The sequence below is a fragment of the Rattus norvegicus genome, chromosome 2 (assembly GCF_036323735.1).
Source record: "Rattus norvegicus strain BN/NHsdMcwi chromosome 2, GRCr8, whole genome shotgun sequence".
NCBI classification, from domain to species: Eukaryota; Metazoa; Chordata; class Mammalia; order Rodentia; family Muridae; genus Rattus; species Rattus norvegicus.
The window spans coordinates 29,556,032-29,581,152 of NC_086020.1; the positions used below are offsets into that span (position 1 = coordinate 29,556,032).

At 41.4% G+C, this 25,121-nt stretch overlaps 1 protein-coding gene across 2 annotated transcripts in view; it reads right to left on the reverse strand.

Moving 5' to 3' along the window:
• Positions 1-799: 799 nt before the first annotated feature.
• The window catches only part of Polk (DNA polymerase kappa), a 60,130-nt gene continuing 35,808 nt past the window's right edge, over positions 800-25,121 (reverse strand). Inside the window, exons 6-15 of one of the 2 annotated variants that reach the window (XM_039101672.2) lie at positions 22,214-22,367; positions 18,456-18,695; positions 15,519-15,643; positions 13,844-14,010; positions 11,117-11,149; positions 9,350-9,446; positions 6,758-6,929; positions 3,635-4,546; positions 2,593-2,626; positions 800-2,420 (exon numbers count right to left, since the gene is read on the reverse strand). In XM_039101672.2, the coding sequence (XP_038957600.1) occupies positions 2,336-2,420; positions 2,593-2,626; positions 3,635-4,546; positions 6,758-6,929; positions 9,350-9,446; positions 11,117-11,149; positions 13,844-14,010; positions 15,519-15,643; positions 18,456-18,695; positions 22,214-22,367 (2,019 nt within the window). In that variant the 3' untranslated portion in view covers positions 800-2,335. 2 annotated transcript variants of the gene reach the window in all.

The window sequence follows — 25,121 nt, forward strand, 5'->3', positions numbered from 1 at the left end:
TTTCCGGCTTAGGAGTCTCTGGTGAGGAAGTAGCCACTCCTCTAAGACGCTGTTTTCTCCTTCTGAGAAGGGAATATAAGAGTCCAGATGATGCTTCTACACCATAGCTCCTGCAACTAAGGCTCAGGGAACACTGTGGGAGACAGGGTGGTGAGACAGTGAGAGCCAGAGGACTGGGATGTCCACTCTGATGGTGTCTTTGCATATGCCAAGGAAGTTATACCCACAAAAGCTCAGCTATACAGTCACTCAAACAAGATCTGCACAATGACAGTGCTAGTTAAACATGGCAACCTGGAAGGGGGAATTCCCACAAGGCTCCTCTCCTAGATGAAGAGCTATGCGTACTTAATGACTGCTGGGAGAGGGTGATCAGTCTTTTCCTGGGACAAGCCATGAGTCATCTGGTTTAGTCAGCCATAAACACAAATGCACATGAGCTACACCAAATGAGCCCAGCAGGTTACCCTATGTGTAACAATGTGTGCATATGCATACACACAGACACACAGACACACAGACACACACAGACACACATACACACAGACACACACACAGACACACACACACAGACACATACACACACAGACACACACACACAGACACACACAGACACACACACAGACACACACAGACACACACAGACATACAGACACAAACACATACACACACACAAACACACACACACATGTAACAATATATAAAAAGAGGTCATAGATATGAGAGGGATTGAGAAGACAAGGGTGGAGTTGGAAGACAAAGCAAGAGAAGAAAATAATACAATATGCATGAAAAATTCTTAACTTTAAAAAATTTTAAATTATTATTAAATATTGTATGACATTCAATTAAATGTAGCATCTACATGAAAATAATTTATTTAATGTTGAAAACAACAAAAAATAAACTTCAGATGGAAGAAAATTATAAATACAGTAATAGCTATTTTTCAATACATTAAATCTGTTTCATTGCATTTAATTTGATAAATAGTTTATATAAGTAAAAGACAATCAATAACAATGCACCACAGTTTGGAACTGTTGTGGTGTGTGATATCAGGTCAGGGTCAGCTATGTCAGCAAGCTGTTCGCCCATTTTTAAGTCATCTAGCAATTAAAAGTCAGGTTAAGTCTCTGGCATACAAGGTCGGTCCTAAGGTCCCTCAAATATTTCTCTGTCTACAATAAATGCATTAAAATATGCAAAGACAAAACTATGAAAGAAGAGTCAGGTTTGTTTTCTTTTTCCTTTCTTTCTTCCTTCCTTTCTTTCTTTCTTTCTTTTTTTTTTCTTTTTCTTTTGGGAGGTAGGGTTTCTCTGTGTGGTTCTGGCTGTTCTTTCTGGAACTCACTCTGTAGACCAAGCTGTCCTTGAACTCCGAGGTCCTCCTGCCTCTGCCTCCCAGTGCTAGGATTAAAGGCGTGAGCCACCACAAGCCAGCAGGAATCAGTTCTTAAAGCAGTAGCAGGAAGGGCTTTTTGATAAGAACCTGTGGGTGGCACTTCATCTGCAGCAACCTCTGAACTGCTGCAAAGCTTTCTTCCACAACCATTAACAGGGGCACAGAGAAGTAGCTACGGCAAGGGCAGCTTCAGAGCCGTCTATTTGTCCTAAAGAGGTGGATGAAAACCAAGGGACTTATCTTGTTTACTGCAGATCTGTAGCAAATATAACCGGGAAGAAATTAAATACTGCCATTTAAAGTACTGAGTTACAAAAACAATCTTGAGTTTCAGACTAAGCATTTCTTTATGCGAACCAAGTGCTTATTGATAAGTAAGACGATACAAATAACAATGGTTTGAGCCAGGCCTCTGAACACAGGTAATACTGTGCATCACTTCCTGAAGGGAGCAGCCATACCCACACCCTTTCTGTTAAGCTGAAGTTCTTCGTGGTGATCATGGCTAAATCTAATTACATCTGCTCATGAGAAGTACAATAGCATCAACGGCAACACGGTGGCTAAGCACTGAGGAGCTGACGCTAAGGTCACTACACATGGCTCAGAGTCCTTGTAAATATTTTATACTCATTATAAAATTATCTTCTGACCTCACTTCTTACGCTGTCTCTAATACGACTGATTTCCAACTGATTATATAAATTTCATTCCCAGTACATATATATATATATATATATATATATATATATATACACACACACATACATATATTAATATTCAGTCTACATTCTTAAAAAGGTCACGTGGGGGAGGTATTATTATTGCACTTGTCTTCCTTAAAGGAACATATTTAAAGTGAGGAAAAATAAATTCATTGACTATGAAAATAATAACTACAATTAAAAATGTTGATAAAATGTTCAAAGTTCATTTAAAAAATCCATCAAGGGTGTGTCTGGGATCTCGGGGTTTTGTTCTCTTCGATGTTGAGCCCTTTGTCTTCCGGCCTGCCCTGGAATGAGAAAGAACACACAATTCTTATGCAGAAGGATGGAAATATTTGGAAAGAATTCTGTAAAAACAACTTTTAAAATGTTACTTGGTTTGTTTAAAAAAGCAGAGGTGAGTCCCTAAAGCTCGAGCAAAACACGAGCTCTCTTTACTGAAGCTCAAGCCCATCATACCTTTTTGTCTTTCCTGAAGCCTTCTGAAGTCTGTCTGCAGGGGAAAGAAAAGCCAAGAAATCCCATGAAGGAAAAGATAAAATCATTAAAGAGCTATAAAAAATTATAGATCTAACAGATATTATACATATCCCAGACTAACTTTTAAAAGTATCGTTACATTAACTAGTGCACACACACACACACACACACACACACACACACACACACGTGTGCACACATGAACACATGTATAGAGTGAGCAGGTAACTTTCCGAAGTCAGTTCTTTCCTTCCATTGTGTGCTCCAGAAATGAAGCTCAGGTTGAAAGGCTGGGCTGCGAGCACCCCACCCTCAGAGCCACACTGCCAGCGCCACAGAGTTGATTCTACAGTACTGTTTCTTTATAGTTTACCAGTTCTACTGGCATTAGACTTAATTTCTGCAATCTTGGTGCAGTCAGCATTACCAAGAAAGAAGGGAAAAAGGCTTCCTGGTTCTAAAAATAAAGCTAATTTGTGGCAGCATCCTGGCAGACGTTCCCTGAGGGAATTTCTTTTTTTTGATTGGGTCACTCAGATTCTTCAAACTTTTAACTTCATTCTATAATAAATCAAAACTAAACTGGAGTTTCCCCTCAATTCAAAAGCTCATTTTGACTTATTTCTAGCCAGGGTAAGGTAGGTAACAGTTCCTAAATGAGAGCAAACACAAGCTACCCTTTTAATAGAATACATTTCAAATGTATAGTTTTAGTAATTTTAATAAGACATATCCCTAGAAAATCACATTCCTCTTATTTTTTAAAATTTAATTTTAAGTGTATCGATGTCTTACCTACACATATGTCTGTGTGTGTGTGTGTGTGTGTGTGGTGCCTAAGGAGGCCAAAAGAAAAGAGGGTACCAGACTTTCTTGCCCTGGAGTTACAGATGGCTGTGAGTCACCATGTGCATTCTGGGGACCAAACATAGGCCCCACATAAGAGCTGCAAGTGCTCTTAGCCACTGGCCTGCCTCCCGTCCTCTCCCCAAAACATTCCTCTTAACGACTACATGCTCACCAGTGCTTCTCGTGCTCCCTTTGGGTTGCTTAACTGAATTAACTTCGCTGTTTCTCAGTTCTTGGATGATGCCTTTATTTAAGCAAATGTCCACGTGGATGTTGAAGAGGGTGAGATCAGACGTCTCTTGTTCTAGGTTACAAACGGGACAAACTAGAGCTCGTCCTGTCACTACCTCATCTGTACAGGGCTGGGCAGAGTCTTCCCTACTTAACGTGCTGACAGTTTCGTTTGCGGGTGACAGAGGGCAGGACTTGCCCTGACTATCAGGATATCCCTCCCCTTCGCTGTGATTATTCCCTACAGCGTCCATGCTTGCTGCTTTCGGCGATCTGTCTTCAGTCTCTGTTAGATCTGCACCATCTCCTGAGGTGATCTCTCCATCTCCATGCCCCCGTTTCTCCCACAGTGGAACAGCACGGTGTGCCTGCTGACCAATGTCCGCAGACGAAGCATGTGAGTAACTGGGCATCTCTGAGTTCTCACTGGTGGACGGTCCATCGAGACATGCATCTACATGTTCATTAAAGGCTTCCAGACTGATGCCTTCTTGCTCCCTAAAGCAAACTGGACATATAAATGTCTGAGGGTCATTTGAATTCTCTGAGGTTTTGAAACTCTCGCTCATCTTCTTCAATGCTTGGGATGGTTCCGAGGCCTGTAAAGCTTGCTCACCCGCGATTTTACATCTGGGTGGGTCTTGACAGTTCGGGATCCTTTCTGATCGCTTTTTATCAAAGAAACTCTTCTTACGAGACGTTTCTAAGGGCTTTACGAGCTCAGTTTTGTCAGTTCTGTCTGCAGTACACCCAGTGGGTGACAAACCTTGGTTTCCAGCTTGTAAGAAGCCAATGATGCTCCTTTGTTGGTGCTTCCTGTCATCGTCGTTGGAGAAAGTAGACATCCGAACACCTAAATGAGACCAAAACCAGTCAGTCGCAAATTGTATAGACATTCACTCAAAACACGGACAAAGCATAGAAACAACACTATTATGACATGTCTAAACTAGAGAGAAATAAGTACCACGGGAGATGTACACACATATACAACATATGTTTTTAAGTGCTAAGGTTTGGGCTCATATATAGTCTTTCGAATGTTAGACGTATAATTTACCACTTAGCTACATTCTCAAACCAATATTTTCCAAATTAAAGGACATTGGCATCATGGCTGGTATTATGAAGAATAATTTACTTTGCTTTATAAAGCTGAGTATCAGTAAATGTTAAGAAGCTATTGGGTTTGGCATGATTATATAGAACTTTCAATGTCATTAACTAGAAAGTAATTAATTGGAGTCAACCACAGAGACTCGAGTGCTGATCTGTTTAAGAAGTGTTTCATTTTTATATGACAATTGAACAGAATATTCCCATATATCATCTGTTGTCATTCACAGCCGGTACCACACACACAAGACCATCACCCAAATGCTATCATTTACCTAAGAAATTCATCTTGATAGTTTTTATTCTATGAGTTTAGATGTAGTTATAAAGACATATATTCATCATAATGGAGGCATATACTGCAGAGGGATTTTAACCCAGCAACATGGCTACTCTGGCTAGAATACAGACACATTGTGGGCACACACCTTTAATCCCTCTGGCTGGGATACAGACAGATCTTAGTACACACCATTACTCCCAAACAATGAAGGTGAAGTTAGTCTGGAGAAGGAAGCACCCATGATTGAAAGTGGTGTCTAACTGAGTGTCAGACAAAGTGATGAATCAGAGAAAGATTTGACAGAATAGAATATGCCCGCCTCTCATGAGAACAGAGAGCAAAGAAGCGACATAAGAGGGGGCATGGCTGAGAGAGGGAAGAGGCAGGTTACCAAGACTGGGTGCAGAGAGAGAACAAGCCGAGGAAACGAGGAGCCAGGTCAGAACAGATTGCCAGATTGAGGCCCAAGCCGAGCAAAAGTCAGAGGCTGAGACAGAAGCCAGATTGACTCAGTCAGCCTGGAGAGGAGTTTGAGTCAGAACAGCTGAGTTGAGTGCCAGCCAGAGTTCAGAAAGAACTAGAAAGGGTGAGCTTCTCTGAGGCTTACTGCCTCAGCCATGACAATACACCAGGGGAATGAAAGTCACATCTACAATACACAGCTGTTTCATTAGCCCCAAGGCCTCTCTTTTCACTTTCCCCTCCAGCAGTACTGTCTTTCCTGCCTCTAAGGTTTTGTTTCCTTCAGGATGCCAATCATACGATACTGGCTTCTTAGACGTACGGTATTTCCTTAAGTTTCCTTCATGTCCTTTTGTAGCTCATTCACACACAGAACATTATTCTGTTGTCTGGACATACAGTTTATCAGTCCACTCAAGTATATCTTGCTTGCTTCTGAGTTTTAGGATTCCACAGAAAGTTTCTATAGACACGTGCTCTTTGGCTCTTTTTAATAGACTGCATGCAGTGGTCTCATTGTCCGCTTTCTCTCATTGTGAAAGTAACACTAACGAACCCCTCTTGGCACAGTCTCTTCCAGGTCACTAGGAAGCATGGCTTCCTGGTTTGCTCCCTACAGACAGTGGCTGGCAGTGTGGTTTCACAGTGTCATAATCTTGATTTGTAATTCTGAAATCCAAAATTTCTAAACCGTAGCACAAAATGATAAAGACTAAATTGGCATGATATAATTTAATGTCCCATAATCTAAATAACGAACTTGCTGTTGTTTAGTGACAGAAGCATCCACATGTTCTGTCACGGCGCTCCAGATCCCCGAGAGAGGATTACGGGATATAATCAGAACCCCGGATCTGTTTCTCAAATCTGTTAAGTTCTGAGTCGTGAAACATCATGCCTCAAAGACTTCAGACAACATAAAGATATGAACAACTGCCATTGGCTCAGACAGAATTGAAATTCCATCCTTCACGTGCATCCAGTTCCAGGAAGCTCTTAAACAGTTTTAGAAATAAACGGAGGGAAAAGATTTCCAAGTTGAATGCTTTGTCCTTTTATAGAGGGGGGCATTATTAAACATATAAGGGGGAAATAAATAAACAAATAAATAGAGAGACAGGAAGGGGGACAGGGAGGGGGAAGGGGGGAGGGGGAAGGGGGGAGGGGGAAGGGGGAGGGGGAGGGAGCGGGAAGCCTACCTACCCATCAGTCTTAGCCGCAGGGGCTGTGGAGAGCCTGCAGTGACTTCTGTCCTTAGCAGCTCCTTGGCAACGGCAAATATGTCCTCTGCAGTAGAAATGGCGGACGGTACTGTAGATGCGCGGGTTTTTACTTCAAAATCCACATTCTTCAGCTTGATGGTGACAGTTCTGCCCTACAACACATGTGGCATGTTAACATGGAAAATTTCAGAGCTTGTAAAAGAAGACTGCAGGTTAAGGGAGTTTAGGGAGCCTGTTTGTATATAAGCATACGGAAGTGTAATCAGCTGCTTATAAAACTGTTATAATTATGAAAACTATCATAACTACAATCCATGTCTGAGAAATACCACTTAGCATATAATTACTATTCTCCCCTCAATTAATTAAAAATTACCTTTATATGAAGGGCAAGCTTAACTAATCACCTTTACTTTTTCTGTACATCTCCCTAAGGGTGATTCAGTGTTGAACGTCGCAGAGTGATTAGCCCACACTTACTGCATGACAGCCACATGCCAGAGTGCTGTGCCAGACACCTGCAAAGGTCATCTTTATGGCTAGTGTCTGGAGGACATGAGGTTTCAGTTGGGGAGGACTGATGACAACTGGTGTTTCCTTGGGTGTGTGTGGAAGCAACCGGCAGCTGTTTCACTTGAGGGTAAGTTCAGCTCCTGACTCATTTCCTGACTAAGAATTAGTAACTTCAGACAGCACGGCCCGCCAAACGTTCCCTTCACCAGGTGATGACTGTGACAGGAGAGTATGGGAAGGCCACTTCGCCTCTGTGCTATTCTTTCTAAACACCTACAGCCTATGACATGGGGCAAATGTGACAGTGGCATTCTATAGGCCACGTGGCCACTGGCTATCAAGACTGTCAGTTTTACAAAGAGGGAAAGGCTATCACACTGGGAGAGCAACCTAGGGAGACAGGACAGTAGTCACCATGTGGTTCTCTGGGGAGAATCCTGGAAGGAAATTGGTAGGAAGACAAGAGCAAGCCAAATGCCGTCTGAAGTTTGGTTAAGAGCAAGTGCTGATGTCACTTTCTAGTTTGACAGAATCTAAGGTGTATGAAATGTTAGCAATCGAGGGAGCTGGGTGAGAGGGATAACGGAAATCTCTGTATTCTTTTTTTTTTTTTGGTTCTTTTTTTTTTCGGAGCTGGGGACCGAACCCAGGGCCTTGTGCTTCCTAGGTAAGCGCTCTACCACTGAGCTAAATCCCCAGCCCCAAATCTCTGTATTCTTTTGGAAATAGCCCAGGAAATGTGAAATGATTCTAAAATTAAAGTCAATTAAAAAACTCAAAGATAAACCATTTTATACTCGAGTTAGAGAAGAGTTAGAAGTAAAATCGCTCCTCAAACACTCTAATTTTCTACAATAACTTTTTAATATTTTTGTACTGCACTTTTTAATAGCTAACTCAGGCTTGAGGGGACTGAGCAAATAGTCAATGTGGACCCTTCTGAAGGGAGATGGCAAACCCCGCAGTCCAGGGCATTCCTGGCTGCTGTTCACAGTGTGTTTAGCAACTACAATGAGCCCTGAAATGAGGTGCCCGTGATAGAAGGCCACTGTCTCAGTGTGCAAAGCCTTCTAGGATGAGCAGAAAAGGATCTATGCTCAGAGGACATCATAAACAGGCCTTCCCTTTACCTGCGTCTCTCCTGCCACATGACTCCAATGTAGCAGCAATGATCTAGTGTGTGACTGTAATGTAGCAATGATCTAGTGTGTGACTCTAATGTAGCAATGATCTAGTATGTGACTCTAATGTAGCAATGATCTAGTGTGTGACTCTAATGTAGCAGCAATGATCTAGTGTGTGACTCTAATGTAGCAATGATCTAGTGTGTGACTCTAATGTAGCAGCAACGATCTAGTGTGTGACTCTAATGTAGCAGCAATGATCTAGTGTGTGACTCTAATGCAGCAATGATCTAGTGTGTGACTCTAATGTAGCAGCAATGATCTAGTGTGTGACTGTAATGTAGCAGCAATGATCTAGTGTGTGACTCTAATGTAGCAGCAATGATCTAGTGTGTGACTGTAATGTAGCAATGATCTAGTGTGTGACTCTGATGTAGCAGCAATGATCTAGTGTGTGACTGTAATGTAGCAATGATCTAGTGTGTGACTGTAATGTAGCAGCAATGATCTAGTGTGTGACTCTAATGTAGCAATGATCTAGTGTGTGACTCTAATGTAGCAGCAATGATCTAGTGTGTGACTATAATGTAGCAGCAATGATCTAGTGTGTGACTCTAATGTAGCAGCAATGATCTAGTGTGTGACTCTAATGTAGCAGCAATGATCTAGATTCTAATGCAGTGTTAAGGGTACAGAGCTGCCCTTCATCACCCTGGAGCCACACATTTCAGCATCACAAACTGCCCTTCATGGAGTGGCCTCATCCCAGACCTCACACACAGACGTCAGATCTGTTGTTTCTGACTGATGGGGATAGGAATGTCCTACTTTATTCGTCTCTAGCTTTAGTAAACGTGTGTTCTCTTCACGTAGAGTAGTAGCTCATAGTGAAAAACAAAACCAAGAACTAAAACCAACCCATCAATATCCAGTACCTTAAGTCCTTCCTTCTGGAGATCGTGGGCGAGCTCAGTGCACAGTTCTTGGCACAAGCTGTACTGTTCCTCTGTTTTATTGATCTCACTAAATGTCCTGGAGAAACAAGAAGGATGTTGGTGCCCAACGTGAATGCAGCTGAATAAATTTGGTAATGACAGAGTACATTCAAATAGCCTCGCACTGTAATTTCTTTGGCATAAAGTTTTCACATAACCTAATACATAATTAAGTAAACATATCTGAATAAACGATCAAAAGCCATGCGCACAAGCACACTGGTCACAGAAACCCCAATTTATGCTCTCTGCCTCTCTGTGTCTGTCTCTGTCTCTGTCCCTCTCTCTCTCTCTCTAAGACATTCACAGAGACCAACCTGCGTCTCCCTCCACAGTGCTAGGATTAAAGGCGTGCACCACCATGTCCATCCGTCACTCATTTTTAACCGCCATATTGTTGCTTTCTTTTTTTTTTTTTTTTTTGGTTCTTTTTTTTTTTTTTTTTTTTTTCGGAGCTGGGGAATATTGTTGCTTTCTTATTGCGTGCTCTTCCGTATCAGGAAGCCAGCGTCTCAGACCTGATTGTGAACTGGGACCTGTCTCCCTAGTTCCACACTGAACTTGATGCCCTAACACATCTTTGAAAACCCAATTCGAGTTTTCAGAAAGAAAAAAAAAAAAGGAAACCAGGTAGTGGTTCTTACATGTCTCAATAGAATGTTGATGTTTTGAGGAAATAATTGAGGAACTTTAAAAAATACACACACTTCTCCCTAACCAAAGTTCCATTAAGAGTTCACGTGATTCCAAACAAGATTCTAAGCCCCCAACACTAGACACAACCTATGGGTTGTGACGCCTTTGGAGGTTGGTCATTCCTTTCATGGGGGTTACCGAGAACCATCGGAAAACACAGATATTTACATTCCGGTTCAGAACAGTAGCAAATTGAGAGTTACGAAACGTTAATGAAAACAGTTTAATGCTGCGGTCGCCACACTTGAGGAACTGTGCTCAAGGGTTGCAGCAGCAGCAGGAAGGCTGAGAGGTGCTGCCAGGCCTTCCTTTTCCAATACCGCCTCAGGCGCCTCCCTTTATCTGAAACACTTAAGAAGCGAGATTCGGACTGGGGTAGTTTTTGGTTTTAATTTGTTTTGTAATATCAGTTTGCGCACAGTGAGGTGTCCTGAGATGGCACCCTGCTTTGAGAACGGAAGTCATTGTTTTGTATACACCTTACACATACTGTGCCAACGATCTGTGTCTGACTGCGACCCGCCCCATAAAATGAGGAGCGAAGTTCCCTCATACAGCACAGCATCAGCACTCAGGAAGCCTGGGGACTTGGGACATTTCACACGTCAGAACTTTGTATCAGACATGCTCTCAACATATAACTTAAAACCTGTGCTCAGACACTGGCCATTATCTGAAGCTCCTGGAACGATCCCGTCTTAGGATTGTCAGGTAAACATTTAATTGTTCTTATAAAGAGATTAGAAGTCCCAAAGTGTTTAGTTTTCACGAAACAGGAGTAGCATCGGTATTAAAAAATACAAATGCTGGCCATGTTGTCCTGCTGTGAGTACAGCAACCAAAGAGTGTGTTGAGCTTCAGTTTACCTCAGGAGTGTAAGCTGCCAAAGCCTGTGAAGCTTTTTACGGTAGTGAGACTTTACTAAAAATGAACTTGAAACAGTTTAACATACACCACATATGTCATACGTCACGAACTTTATTTTTATTTACATAAAAGAACAAATATTACCTTTCAACGCTCATACTTTTCCTTTCTCCATCCCTTGAAATGAGAAAAAAAAAAAGGTTTATTTCTATCTCAAAGAAAGCTGAGTGGCTTTTGGTCAATAAGAGAATTTAATATACTCGTTTTAACTAACTAATTAATTTTATGTGTATGTGAGTTTTGCCTGTACGTATGTCTGTGCGGCGTGTGTGTTCAGTGCTCACAGACATGAGAAGAGGACGTTGTATGTCTTGAAACTGGAGCCACCGCCCGTGAACCGCATGTGGATGTGCTAGGAACAGAAACCAAGACCTCGGGAACAATAGCCAGTGCTTTGAACGCTGAGCTGCCTCTACATCAACTCCCACCCCAACACTCTCTTTAAATGTGTCATTAAAACACTCTTACCTTACAAAACCCACTGAGGGTTTCTTTTAAATCTAAAAATGAAACTGTCACTATGACACACATAGATAAGATGCTAATTTGATTTCATGTTCATAGACCGAGTATGTACAGTAGAAAAAATTAAAAATATACCTTGCTTCTATTAAAGTCTGAATACTAGAATACACAACTTATGAAAATTGAGGCAAGAGAAAAGCAGTTGTCAGGCACAGTGTACATGGATGTCCTACATAATTCAACACTGCTTCATTCGGGGGCTGGCACACCAAGTCCTCTCCTGCAGGTCACCCATGTCTCATTCAGAACCTGGTATAGAATGATGACTGGGAATCTAAATCAACTACTCTGACTGGACTCTAGCTACTCTGAAGGGGGCCACTGAACTAAAGAAATGGATGCAACGTGCTTTATTCATTGTGCAAATACTTAATGGATGTGCTCGGCCTAGACTGCTCAGGCACATGGAGAGAATAGTGAATAAAATATAAAATATACCCAGTGCTTGTCTTAAGACACTTACATCCCAGTGGATATAAACAAGGACGGACTGAACATGGGGCCCGAGGAGATAGCTCAGTCATACAGAACTTGCCCCACATGACCAAGGCCTTGGGTTTCAGTCCTAACAGTTCAAAAAATAAAAACAAAACAAACCCAATCAAGTGGAAGAAGGCCGGCCTGGTGGCAGAGTTGTATAAAAATAACCCCCGTTATATGGGGAGCCAAGGCAAGAGAACCACAAGTTCAAGGCCAGCCTGGGCTATACAGTTAAGTTCTAAATCACCTGGTTAATTTAAGTGAGATTCTATTTCAAAATAATACGTAAAGAGAGAGGGCATGAAGCTCAGTGGTAGAGCACATGCCTAACACATGTCTATTACAGATGAGCTGTACATGTTTTCATCTAAAATCCTTACCAGCCTCTAGATACCATAGAGTATACTGTATCAAACTATGTTATCTTTAAATCTATCTACTATCTATCTATCTATCTATCTATCTATCTATCTATCTATCTATCTATCTATCTACCTATCTATACCTTTAAGCATCTCTTTGATGAACCTATTTGGATTAAATAAGAAACTGGATCATTTACAGTGTTGTGATTTTATCTTCCATTATATGCTCTTGAGATCAAAATCTTTTAACTGTCACCTCAAGAGAGCAAAGGGGGCAGGATGTGAGAATGGTACCACCAGCTTTGCTGTCCAGTCTCCTCTCTGACAGACAGGGTCTCATTGTGTTTGTAGCCTAGGCTAGCCTCTAACTCATTATCAGACTTTGCAGGGTTTTTGTGTAATTAATTTTATCCATATCCTCTTTGATTTTATTGATATATATATATATATGTATATACAATATATGTATATGTAGATAGATAGATAGATAGATAGATAGATAGATAGATAGATATGAGAAGCCAGACATAATGGTATACATATCCAATGAACATTTAGGTAGGAGCATTGTAACCGGATCTCTCTACAGTCTCCCCTGATAACCTGACATCATAAGTCTTCTGAAGGCTTGCTAACAGGACAGAGAGTGAGAAATGCACTGTCTAGGATTGATGTTTATGATTTCCACTCTTCTCTCCTCCTTTTTATTCATCCACAAGAAGCCCGAGTGAGAAAGCGCAGAACTAAGTACAGGACTTTTACTTAGGTGTCCCACCTTCTAGGTCATGGTGGAGACGGTCACTACAGTTTGCATGGCCAGTTCCTTCTGGCCTCCAACTCTGGATGACCTTCTCAACCCCACATTGACCTCTGGTGTCCCTGATCATGCCCTCACTCTGCCTGACTTTCTTCGTCTGTTTCTTTGGTCATTTTTTATTTCTCACACTGGTGTGTAGACTCCAGCCAGGCAGGACCTTGCCCAACCCACTGTCACTAACTCCAGTGCCCACACCAGGGTCAACAAAGGCTCGGCGCTCACTCACTCACACACCTGGAGACTAAATGAACTGCAGCTAAGGGCTGTCAAAGAATCACGACATCTTGCTTACAGAATAAACTGTGAAATATAAGCCACCTGTCTTTCGTCAACAAACTGAACACCCACCTGTCACAGTCTGGGAACAACGGGACAAGCAGGGGACAGAAGTAACCACCATTCCTCTCACTCGACTTCCTCACTGCAGAAGCCCACATCTAGAAGTGAGACATTATCTCTTTTTCCCACAGGCAAACTGATAACCTTGGCTAAGACAGAGACTAAATTAAAGCAGTCCAAATGAACTTAAAATGCATTTTGAAATAGCCTTTATGTTGAAGGTTCAAACCAACACTGATAAATGATAATGAAAACGACAAAAGCCGAGTAAGTCTGTCCCCATACCTCGCCAGGTCTGTTGAACCCAGGCCCAGTGCAACATGAAGAAAATAGTGCCAGGATGACTCCGAGAAAAGGAGAGAAAGCAACGCTCTCTGTTGGTAGAGTTCTGTGCAAGTAACAATCCCGAGAGCCAGCAACATTTTCTCCGTAACTTTTCCTATTCCAGAAACCTAGAAGAGAATCCATATTTAGCAAAATCGAGTGTGGTACAGCATAGATGAACCCGTATTTATAACTTAGTGCGTGCGCACATGTCTGAAGGGGAAGGTTGTTGGTGCTGAGGCTTGAACTCAGAGTCCTGAACATGCTAAACAGTCAGCTGCTGAGTAACATTCCCAGGGAAGATTATAATCTTCCGTCGCTAACAAATGGTGTGATTATTTTCACATGTCGTGCAAGAAAACGGTCATTACTTTTGGTCACATAGCCTAATTTGGTAGAATTTTTTAAAGACGTTTTTCAAAAGACTTCTGTGGTCATACAGATTTTGGAAATGGTAGAGCAAACAAATGAAACTTTTTAGTATAATATTTATGAGTCTTTAATATGCTAATTCCTACACTCCAAAGGAATGTAGGATTTTGTCTTTAACAAAGTTAAACCAAAGTATTTCACCATCTCTAAAATAATAAAACTTTCTATAATTTAACAATGGAACTGTACACTACATGATAGTCTAGGGCCTGTTCAAAATAACAGACAAGATTGAACTTCTCTAAGTATCACTCAGTGTTCAAGGAAAAGGCTGCAGCAAAGTTCACAGTGTTAACGATTCCTGGACACTAGACACATGCAGTAGCTTTTTCTAGGACACGAATGGGTGTTCCGCTTTTTCTTTTTTTCCGGAGCTGGGGACTGAACCCAGGGCCTTGCGCTTCCCAGGCAAGCGCTCTACCACTGAGCCAAATCCCCAGCCCCAAGTGTTCCGCTTTTTAAAGTCCTAGTTCAAGTATTAGGTAAATTCAGATATTGGCGATATTTTAAAATCTCATTTAAAAATCATTACTTATACAATAATAATTTGAAAATCTTCATTATAAAAGTAAAGAAGACATAGAATATAAAAATTCAGAAGTTATAAATAACAAAATGTAATTTCTGGAACCCTGTGGGAAAATTTATCATTTCAGAGATGGTGAAGTACTTTGGCTCAATTTTGCCAAAAACAGAATCCTAACTCCCTTTGGAGTTCGCGCCCTCTCATCCGTCAGCACCTGGACTGGAGGCTACGACGACGGCACAGGCTATGGCTGCGGGCACTCCTGCATGTCCTCTCTCCTAGGTGGGGATGTACGTAAAGTCTGCCATCTCCTGCTTACGTCAAGCTCTCCCACAGCAGAGCTTCTTGAGCATTATTTTCAGGGTTCCACAGGAAGTTTCACGTGCACATTCAACCACCCGGCAAAGTTCTCACATGCTACCTATGGTTCTACGACTATTCAGCCGAGGTAATTACTGTCAGCCAAGGGTTCTCAACCTTCCTAATGCTGTGACTCCTTATACAGCTCCATATGCTGTGGTGACCCCCAAACATATGCTACTTTTATAACTCGTAATATGAAGATCTTATATGCAGGATATCTGGTATGTGACTCCCAGAGGGGCTGAGAGGCTCTGGGACTCTGGCTCCTCTGCAGAATTCAGGGTACACACATGATAGCTTTCCCTAAGACCTTACCTTTCGAATAGGCAAGTCCTTGATGAAGTCCATCACTGCGCTCCTGCTGGGGACGATCTGGTACTGTCCATTTGGTTTATTCTTATCACTGCACACTTTTGCTAACATTGTATTAGGGGCGATGCCTTAAAAAGAAGAGCATTCCAGGGTTGGGGATTTAGCTCAGTGGTAGAGCGCTTGCCTAGCAAGCGCAATGGGTTCAGTCCCCAGCTCCGGGGGGGGGGGGGGGGGAGGGCATTCCATTCACCCCAGAAAGCTGCTCCAGGGAGTTAATTATGCGATAAGAAAACAAAAGGTGAAGGCAAGTGCTCTGGCTGACACTGAAACACGACATTCATTTGACATTCATTACTTATGACTGTACTAGGAATAAAGGATCACTTTAGCGGATTTTTAACTATTTCTCAGAAAAGATCAAGAATATAGTTTATGGCTGAAAGAAAACAGGAAAACAGGTCTACAGCACTCCTGACACACAGGCTTATAGGACAGTCTAGCCACGGTCAGAAATAGCAGAACAAAGTAACAATAGAGATAATCTGATGGCGAGAGGCAAGCGCAGGAACCCAAGCAACAGAAACCAAGACTACATGGCATCATCGGAGCCCAATTCTCCCACCAAAACAAACATGGAATATCCAAACACACCAGAAAAGCAAGATCTAGTTTCAAAATCATATTTGATCATGATGCTGGAGGACTTCAAGAAAGACATAAAGAACTCCCTTAGAGAACAAGTAGAAGCCTACAGAGAGGAATCGCAAAAATCCCTGAAAGAATTCCAGGAAAACACAATCAAACAGTTGAAGGAATTAAAAATGGAAATAGAAGCAATCAAGAAAGAACACATGGAAACAACCCTGGACATAGAAAATCAAAAGAAAAGACAAGGAGCTGTAGATACAAGCTTCACCAACAGAATACAAGAGATGGAAGAGAGAATCTCGGGAGCAGAAGATTCCCTAGAAATCATTGACTCAACTGTCAAAGATAATGTAAAGCGGAAAAAGCTACTGGTCCAAAACATACAGGAAATCCAGGACACAATGAGAAGATCAAACCTAAGGATAATAGGTATAGAAGAGAGTGAAGACTCCCAGCTCAAAGGACCAGTAAATATCTTCAACAAAATCATAGAAGAAAACTTCCCTAACCTAAAAAAAGAGATACCCATAAGCATAAAAGAAGCCTACAGAACTCCAAATAGATTGGACCAGAAAAGAAACACCTCCCGTCACATAATAGTCAAAACACCAAACGCACAAAATAAAGAAAGAATATTAAAAGCAGTAAGGGAAAAAGGTCAAGTAACATATAAAGGCAGACCTATCAGAATCACACCAGACTTTTCGCCAGAAACTATGAAGGCCAGAAGATCCTGGACAGATGTCATACAGACCCTAAGAGAACACAAATGCCAGCCCAGGTTACTGTATCCTGCAAAACTCTCAATTAACATTGATGGAGAAACCAAGATATTCCATGACAAAACCAAATTTACACAATATCTTTCTACAAATCCAGCACTACAAAGGATAATAAAGGGTAAAGCCCAACATAAGGAGGCAAGCTATACCCTAGAAGAAGCAAGAAACTAATCATCTTGGCAACAAAACAAAGAGAAGAAAAGCACACAAACATAACCTCACATCCAAATATGAATATAACAGGAAGCAATAATCACTATTCCTTAATATCTCTCAACATCAATGGCCTCAACTCCCCAATAAAAAGACATAGATGAACAAACTGGATACGCAATGAGGACCCTGCATTCTGCTGCCTACAGGAAACACACCTCAGAGACAAAGACAGACACTACCTCAGAGTGAAAGGCTGGAAAACAACTTTCCAAGCAAATGGTCTGAAGAAGCAAGCTGGAGTAGCCATTCTAATAACAAATAAAATCAATTTTCAATTAAAAGTCATCAAAAAAGATAAGGAAGGACACTTCATATTCATCAAAGGAAAAATCCACCAAGATGAACTCTCAATCCTCATCTTCGGTTGGTTTATATACAAGTGTGCAATTTCTAGGCTTGAAAGTAAAATGATGCTATCTGGTGCTGGATAGAGGAGCCTTATTTTTTATTATGGCAGCTTGCTATTTTTGTAACATGGTGATTTGGTTGAACACAATAAAGTACAGTAGTAACTGAAAAAAAAAGAATATAGTTTATGATGTTTAATTTTTAAAACCTTTTTCTCAACGTAGAACTTCTACATCAAAAAATTAAGTATTCCGACTTACATTAAAAGCAATAACAATATAAAACCTTTAATCTTTATCGCTACAAAGCAAACACCACACTTGTTTTACAATTCTAGGAGTCTTATCAAGACAATTTATAGTAGGTGTACCTAAATACATTCATTAATAGTTCATTTTGGTTTTTATAGATACTTCCCTAAAGTCAATTATGGTTTGGAATAAAAAGCATTAACCCAATCACACATATGTGACTTTAAGACAAGCAAGCGGCTTTTGACAGATGGTGCAACCATTGTTAGTTATGCTAAGGCCACGATGCTCCTAGGGCTTGTAAACATGGAAACTGGGGGACATTGTTGGCTGCCTTTCCCTTTTTTTGTTTTTCGTTTTTTAACCAGATGGTCTTATGTTGCTACACTGCAAGTTGATCTTTCCTTGGTGGAAGCAAGGAGAGGTTCGCCAACCTGCATTTATGCTGGCTTACCTCCTCCAAAGCAGTCTAGGGCAAGTGCCAATCAAAAGTGCTGTGGAAATCCAACGAAAATATATTTTGCACTTAAAGATCACAATTCTAGACTTAATGATGGCTTTTGGGCCTTGGGCCACAGGCTTTTTTCTTAATTACAGCTTACCTGTGGCTGAGCAAGCCTCAGGAGGTGAAAGTTACCAGTCGTCATCTGCTTACAGTGAGAACAGCTAGCGTTAATATCCCTTTAAATAAATACCTGCGCTGGCTGTTAGCGTTGTTTTCTGTTCAATTCTGAAGCGAATTTCCTTTACCACTTCCTCAGCTGATGTTCCAAAAACAACTGGATTTTGGGCTATTTGAGGATTGTTTTGTTCTTCAGAGTTCAGTTGGAAAGGACTTCCTTGGGGTTGCAAATCAGGAGGGCTATCTTCAAAAAGCAGTGGGGAGATGGAGCGCTCCCGCTCAGTCAGCTCATCAGCTTCCTGCCGGGGTGTGTCTAAATCACACACAGGAACAGCACGTCAGCTTCATTTTAAGAAGTGCACACATCTTAAGTTAGGTCTCACTCTATTCTTTCACTTCCTCAATGCTTTCCCAGTGCATCCCAGTCCACTCTTTCTGCTCCCACCTTTCTGTGTGCGCACACTTGTCTGTCTGCTTGCAACAGTCTACCAGCCCACACTGGCCTTGAACTCCTGACGGTTGCTTCCAAGTCATCTACTAGTGGGGTTGCAGGCATCAGTGCCCGGCTCTCCCCACACCACAGAGGACACAAGCAGTTTAGTTGTCTTCCTAGGATCCATGGTAACAAACGCTACCTATCATTTATCTTTTGTAGCTATTTAATACAAACAATGCTGTCTGAGTTTCCTCAAAAAGAGCGGCATCCATTTCCTTAGCACAGGTTTTAAAGGCAACATATTAGGCACAACCCATTAACTTACGACATCCACTCCTTTTTCTATAAGAAAGGAACTATTTTTCACTTTACTTTTCTATAAGGAGAAAAAGAACCTTCTTAAGTTAGAGTTAGGAATGAGGAGGAAATGCATTAAACAATAGGACTAATTGCAAACAAAATTAAACCTTGCTTTAGGAAAAGAGGGAAAAAACTCTGAGTCCCAGGACAGCCAGAGCTGTCTCTTAAAAAGAAAGAGAGAGAGAGAGAGAGAGAGAGAGAGAGAGAGAGAGAGAGAGAGAGAGAGAGAGACAAGGAGGAGGAGAGGCGGGAAGGAGGGAGGGAGGGAGGGAAGGAGGGAAAGGAAAGAAAGAAGAGAGATATTAGGAAAGTGTTTAAAGATAAGTAAATAACGTAACGGTAGACTTGATTAGTTTCGACCTTTAACTATGGCGTATGAGTTACTTTAATGTAGAGTCATCTGAATCTACCAGCCAGACTCAGTACAGCCTATTCTTAACACATCTGTGCCTTAGGCCATTTTCATTTTCACATTCTGATTTTTAAACTTTAGAGTAAGGGATACCTAGAAGCCCTTTCTTCCAATCGGATGAACAGAGGTCAAGGAGGAGGGCTATAGCCAGAATGCAGGACAGGTACAGCCTGGTCAGGCTCCCAAGTCCCTCTGAAGGAAAGGTGCTGTCTCTGGTGCACTGCCAGAGCCGCTACAGAGAGGGAGCAGCAGCCATCTTTTCACCCTCAGCTGTACTTTACTTCTGTGTGGCCTGGCTGGGTAACCTCCTGAAAGAAACACCTTCACACTCTCCATAACTGAAGCTGCCAGAGCAACGGACCCAGACTATAGCGCTCCATGTAAATTGCAAGCACTCAAGGGCGTAGCGTTTGAATTTCCTACACAGCCTGACACTTGCCAGCTAGATTTGTACGGCAAAGCAGAAATAAAACAATGCTTAATATTCTGCTTGCAAACAAAGACAGTAGTTCGCCACCTATTTCTAGAGATAAAGAATCTTTTATAAAAGGGCAAACGGGAAGACGTCTGACTTTAAAGAAAGATCCATCAATCACCTGCCACTTGCAACACCCTGTAAATACAAGGTTTGCTATCATAAGAGTGCAGCCTACAGGGAATTATGTCTAAGAGACAAAAGGCAAATCATTTCATCGGCTTAAGAACATGAAATACGCGAAGAGAGCACTATGCAAACAAGCAGACTGTTGTGACGTCACCTCAGCGTCGTCAGCATAGACATTGAAAGAGTATCGGCAGAGGTGAGTCACTTACCTTAATTAAGCCTAAAGCACTTTTAAACACAAGGCAAGAGTTAAGGGGGTGATTAAAATCAATCAGTGATTTCCATCTCTCCTTCTCTCATAGATGTTAAGGAACTAACAGAATGAGGTTTGCAAGCGTCAGACTTTTTACCTCCTGTGCGCAAACAATAAGGTTACACACACCAAAAGAGCAAAGTCTTTTTGTTGTTGTTCCAAGCTTCTGTGTCCAGAAACTATTATTGTTTTTCTGATGTTTCCATCAAAGAAGAAAGAGAGACACCCCCCGCCCCCAGGAAATAAGATAATCAGGCTTTGATTTGATGCTGTATTAAACTCTCTGCAAACAAGGCGAGCTCCTAACAGTGTGAGGCTTAGAATCTGATACTACTGGGTGTGGTGGTGCAAGCCTTTAATCTCAGAGTTTGAGGACAGCCCAATCTACACAGTGAGTTCCAGGACAGGCAGTGCTCAGAACTATGTAGAAAAACCCTGCCTCAAAAAACAAAACAAAAAACAAACAAAAAATTGCGTTTCCATCGTTCACCCATTATTTTTGTTCAAGGAATGTTGCGAGCCTGTTTGCCCACCACTGGCTAGCCAGCCCCTCTGATGCTGTGAATAAGATACACACATGAAATGTGGCTGTGGCGTGTGCATGAATCCCCTTGGGTCACCTTTACAGCTGGGTAAACTTTATGCATGGATTCAAGACAGGTCAGACATCTGAAGTAATAGCCCATTTGGCAAGGGTCTGGAGACAGAATGTGTAACATCTGAATGTTTCACGGTATCGTTTTGGATGAGTAATACAAGGATTGCTTCAAAACTCTGTGGAGTCCTGAATCCTTTACTAGAGTAGAAGAATCCTGGAGTCTGGGGAGATGTCTCAGTGGGCAAAGAGCTGGGCAGGCAAGCCTGAGGACCTGAGTTTAGATCTACAATACCAGCATAAGAGCTAGGCATAGTGGACGTAAAGGTGACAGGAGGGACAATGACAACAGCAACAGATCCCCAGAGACCTTGCCTCAGAAAAAGATTAACATAGAAGATATCCAGGCCTATTGCTGCCGCTCCCCTACGTGTTACAGCAAGATCTATGATGAAGAAGGGAGCGGAGTTCATGAATGCGTGCAGGGTGGAAAACAGCCACAGTACTGTGCTAGAATTAGATTATAGAAAACCTGGGGAACAAAGAACAATAAAATCACCAAAGGTTTTGGTGTGTTTGGGGCTAAACTTTTAAAAAATCTGATTCCTATCAACAATAACAAGAAAAACCACTTTAAACAGAGAGTTTCCTTCACTTCAATGTAATCTAAATGCTTTGATGTTAAGAAAATAACTGTTTTGCAAATAGTCTGAAGAAGTCTGTAAATTCTTAAAATCTGGAGATCTAACATTTTCATCTGAGTTTAAAAGATATTGCATATAATTAATTAAAAAAAAAACCCGCTGTTACTCTTTCCTGCTCTTCCCTTCTTGCTCCCGCTCTTTCCCCATTCCCTTCCCCCCATCTCTCTCCATGTGCTCATGGCCAGCCTCGACCCCCCAACCCTGCCTTTCTCTGCCTCTACTACCCTCATGACTCCCCTTCTCGTGCCCTGAATAAACTCTTATTCTATACTAAAAAAACAAAAACAAAAACAAAAACAAAAACAACAACAACAAAAAAACAAAAACAACAAAAAATCCCCCAAAAAACCATCGGTATATTTTGTTTCTGATTTTTCATTTTTACAAGATTAATCTTATTATATAAGTTAGTTGGTTAATTCAAAGAGCTGTTTTCTATTAGTTGGTCGTTTAAATATATTGCTTACCAATTTTTCTACAGTTTCCCATTTTGATGAAATATCTTCTTTTGTCCTCAGGCCAACCTTGCCTTTCCTGTAAGTGCTGTGTTATATTCAAGTAGGCCTCGTCCAGACTCATGGCCATAAAATTGGGATCATATTCAGCGAGTATCTCCTTAACCTTCAAAAAGAACAACAGCAAGAAAGTCCAAAATGTGCTGCCACAGCAAAGCCTCCTGTCTTATATATCTGAGAAGAAGCACGAAATATTCTTACTTTGCAACTATATTAATGATCCTACAATCAATATCTCGTGGATTTAAGGAATAAATAATTTACTACCAGTGGATATTTGTCAAATTTTCTCTTGCATTTAAATAGATCCCAAAGGCAGAAGACCATGAAATAGCTTCATCTGAGGCAACCTGAATCCAGCATCCTATATCTAGAAACACAAGCAAGCCAAATCAATCTCAGACAGCATTCTGGTAGGAGCAGGAAAAAATGACTGAGCTTTAAAGTCATAGTCAGAAGGAGCAGGCAAGACTGTTCTCTTCGTGTCTGTCTGTCTGTCTGTCTGTCTGTCTGTCTGTCTCTCTCTCTCTCATTTCATTTGTGAAGATGATTGTTTGCTTTAAACAGAAACGTAAAGCACTACCATACTTTAGAGAACAGTACATTTCAGTTAATTGTGATAATATGAACAATACTCATAGAAATAGAGCTATAATTCACAGTACTGTGGACTGGGAAAGATGATAGATCCATAGAATGATTCCATGTTTACATTACGTGATAGACAAGGTTTGGAGTTGCAGCATGACATGGAAGACATAAACAAAGATTAGAATCATAGCTAATATCATTCAGAAATCCGTTTCCTATGGAATAGAGTTATGGCACAAAAGCACGGAGGAGTGTTTCTGCTGTTGGTCTTAACTACTAAAGAATTAGCTGCCATAAGAGGGAATGGTTGCCAAACTAACATACCATAGACAAGGGCTTCGCTGAATTCTTCTTCTAACATTGAAAAGCTGTCCTATCTCTAGAAAACTTTTTGTTTTATATAAAAAACTGTTCTATCTGAACACAGTCATGAACAACGAAGGGCAAATTTAGAAAATAGTGATGTGAACTAGCATACTCTTATTCAGAGTGTCTTAAATAGCTTTGTTCTGGTAGAGGAAACCAGTCTGTAACAGATGCAAACAGTATCTTTCTAGAGAAAGCGACATTCTGGAAGGTTTGTACCTGCAAGCCTTTTTGACTGACTGAGATGCTCCCTGGAGATGTCGCTCAGACCTCTCAGTGCCTGTTTATGGGGCACTGCCACAAGAACTAAAATAGACTGTTCCCGGAAACACCAAGCACTTAGCTCTAAGAACAGAAAAGTTATCCTGATGTTTGGACAAAACAGAAATGGACGATCCTTAAACTCACTACCCAGGCCAGGAACATTAATGTTTCAATACAGGTAAAACTTACTTGGTATATTAACTAGATAGATACTGCTCAAATTTGAAGATGTTTTTCTAACTTACACAAATAATCAGATGACATTGACAGATAACTGAAAATCATTTAGCACCATAGTTATACCATCAGAAATTTTACTGTGTAGGATTCAAGAGCTTTCTTCCAAAATCTTTTTATGATTTTTTAAATTACCAAAGCCTGTACTTAATAGAGTATTTATTTTAATTATAAATACAGAACAAACAACTATCAAAGGTATGCTCCTTTTGCCTGCCACGTTTTCAGAAGTAAGCATAAAGCAATGGATTTAACAAACTGTTTCAAGTGAATAAAACTGTCTTAATATAGGGATGATATTTCTAGGGAAAATGAGTAGAATAAAAATAAGTGGATTTGGGTTGGGGATTTAGCTCAGTGGTAGAGCGCTTGCCTAGCAAGCGCAAGGCCCTGGGTTCGGTCCCCAGCTCCAAAAAAGAAAAAAAAAAAAGTGGATTTGAAGCTCCCTTGCATGTCTAAATGGTAGTGAGTACCGTGCCAGGGCTGCAGAGATGGCCCAGCAATTAAGAGCACACACTGCTCTCCCAGAGATCCAGAGCTCGGCTCCCAGCCCCCATCCAGGTGTCTCACAGCCACCTCTCAGTCTAACTCCAGGAAATTTACTGATGTCATAGACATCTGCACACGTATGCCTACCACAAAAAGGCACACACACACACACATATATATATATATGTGTGTGTGTGTGTAATTAAAAATTAATAAAAATATATCTTTATATCAAGACAGACAGATTCTTCATCCTCCTCTCCCTCCTCCCCCTCCTCCTCTTCCCCCTCCTCCTCCTCTTCTTCCTCCCCCTCCTCCTCTTCCCCCTCCTCCTCCTCCTCTTCTTCCTCCCCCTCCTCCTCTCCCTCCTCCCCCTCCTCCTCTTCCTCCTCCTTCTCCACCTCCTCCTTCTCCACATCTTCTATTCTTCTTTGATACAATTTCATAGAGCTCAGGCTGGCCCATAATGACTAAGTAGTTGAAGCTGGCCTCCACAGAACAGGATTACAGGTCACGCTCACACAGTAGTCTGTGACCACTGCCATTTTATAAGAGCAATCTAAAAGTGGTGCACTCTTTGATTTTAACTCAGGGATTCAGTCTCCACTCTGTATGATAGATCAGTTTTAATGAAAATAGAAGAATGATACCTTTTCACATGGACAGTTCAGAGTTTTCCTGAGTAAATAAATCTCGATACTTTACTCTTTTCAAAGTACGGGAGCATCCCCTTTTCTGAAGGTCTACTGGGCATTACATGGTCACATAGCTGGGAAGACTACGAAGCAAGCAAAGCCACTAAGCAGCTAAGTGAGTTTTGTTTAGAAGCAGAGACGGGCGTGGGGACTCATGCCTGCAACCCTAGCACTCAAGAGCTAAGCTTAGTCTGAGCTACACAGTGAGTTCCAGGCTT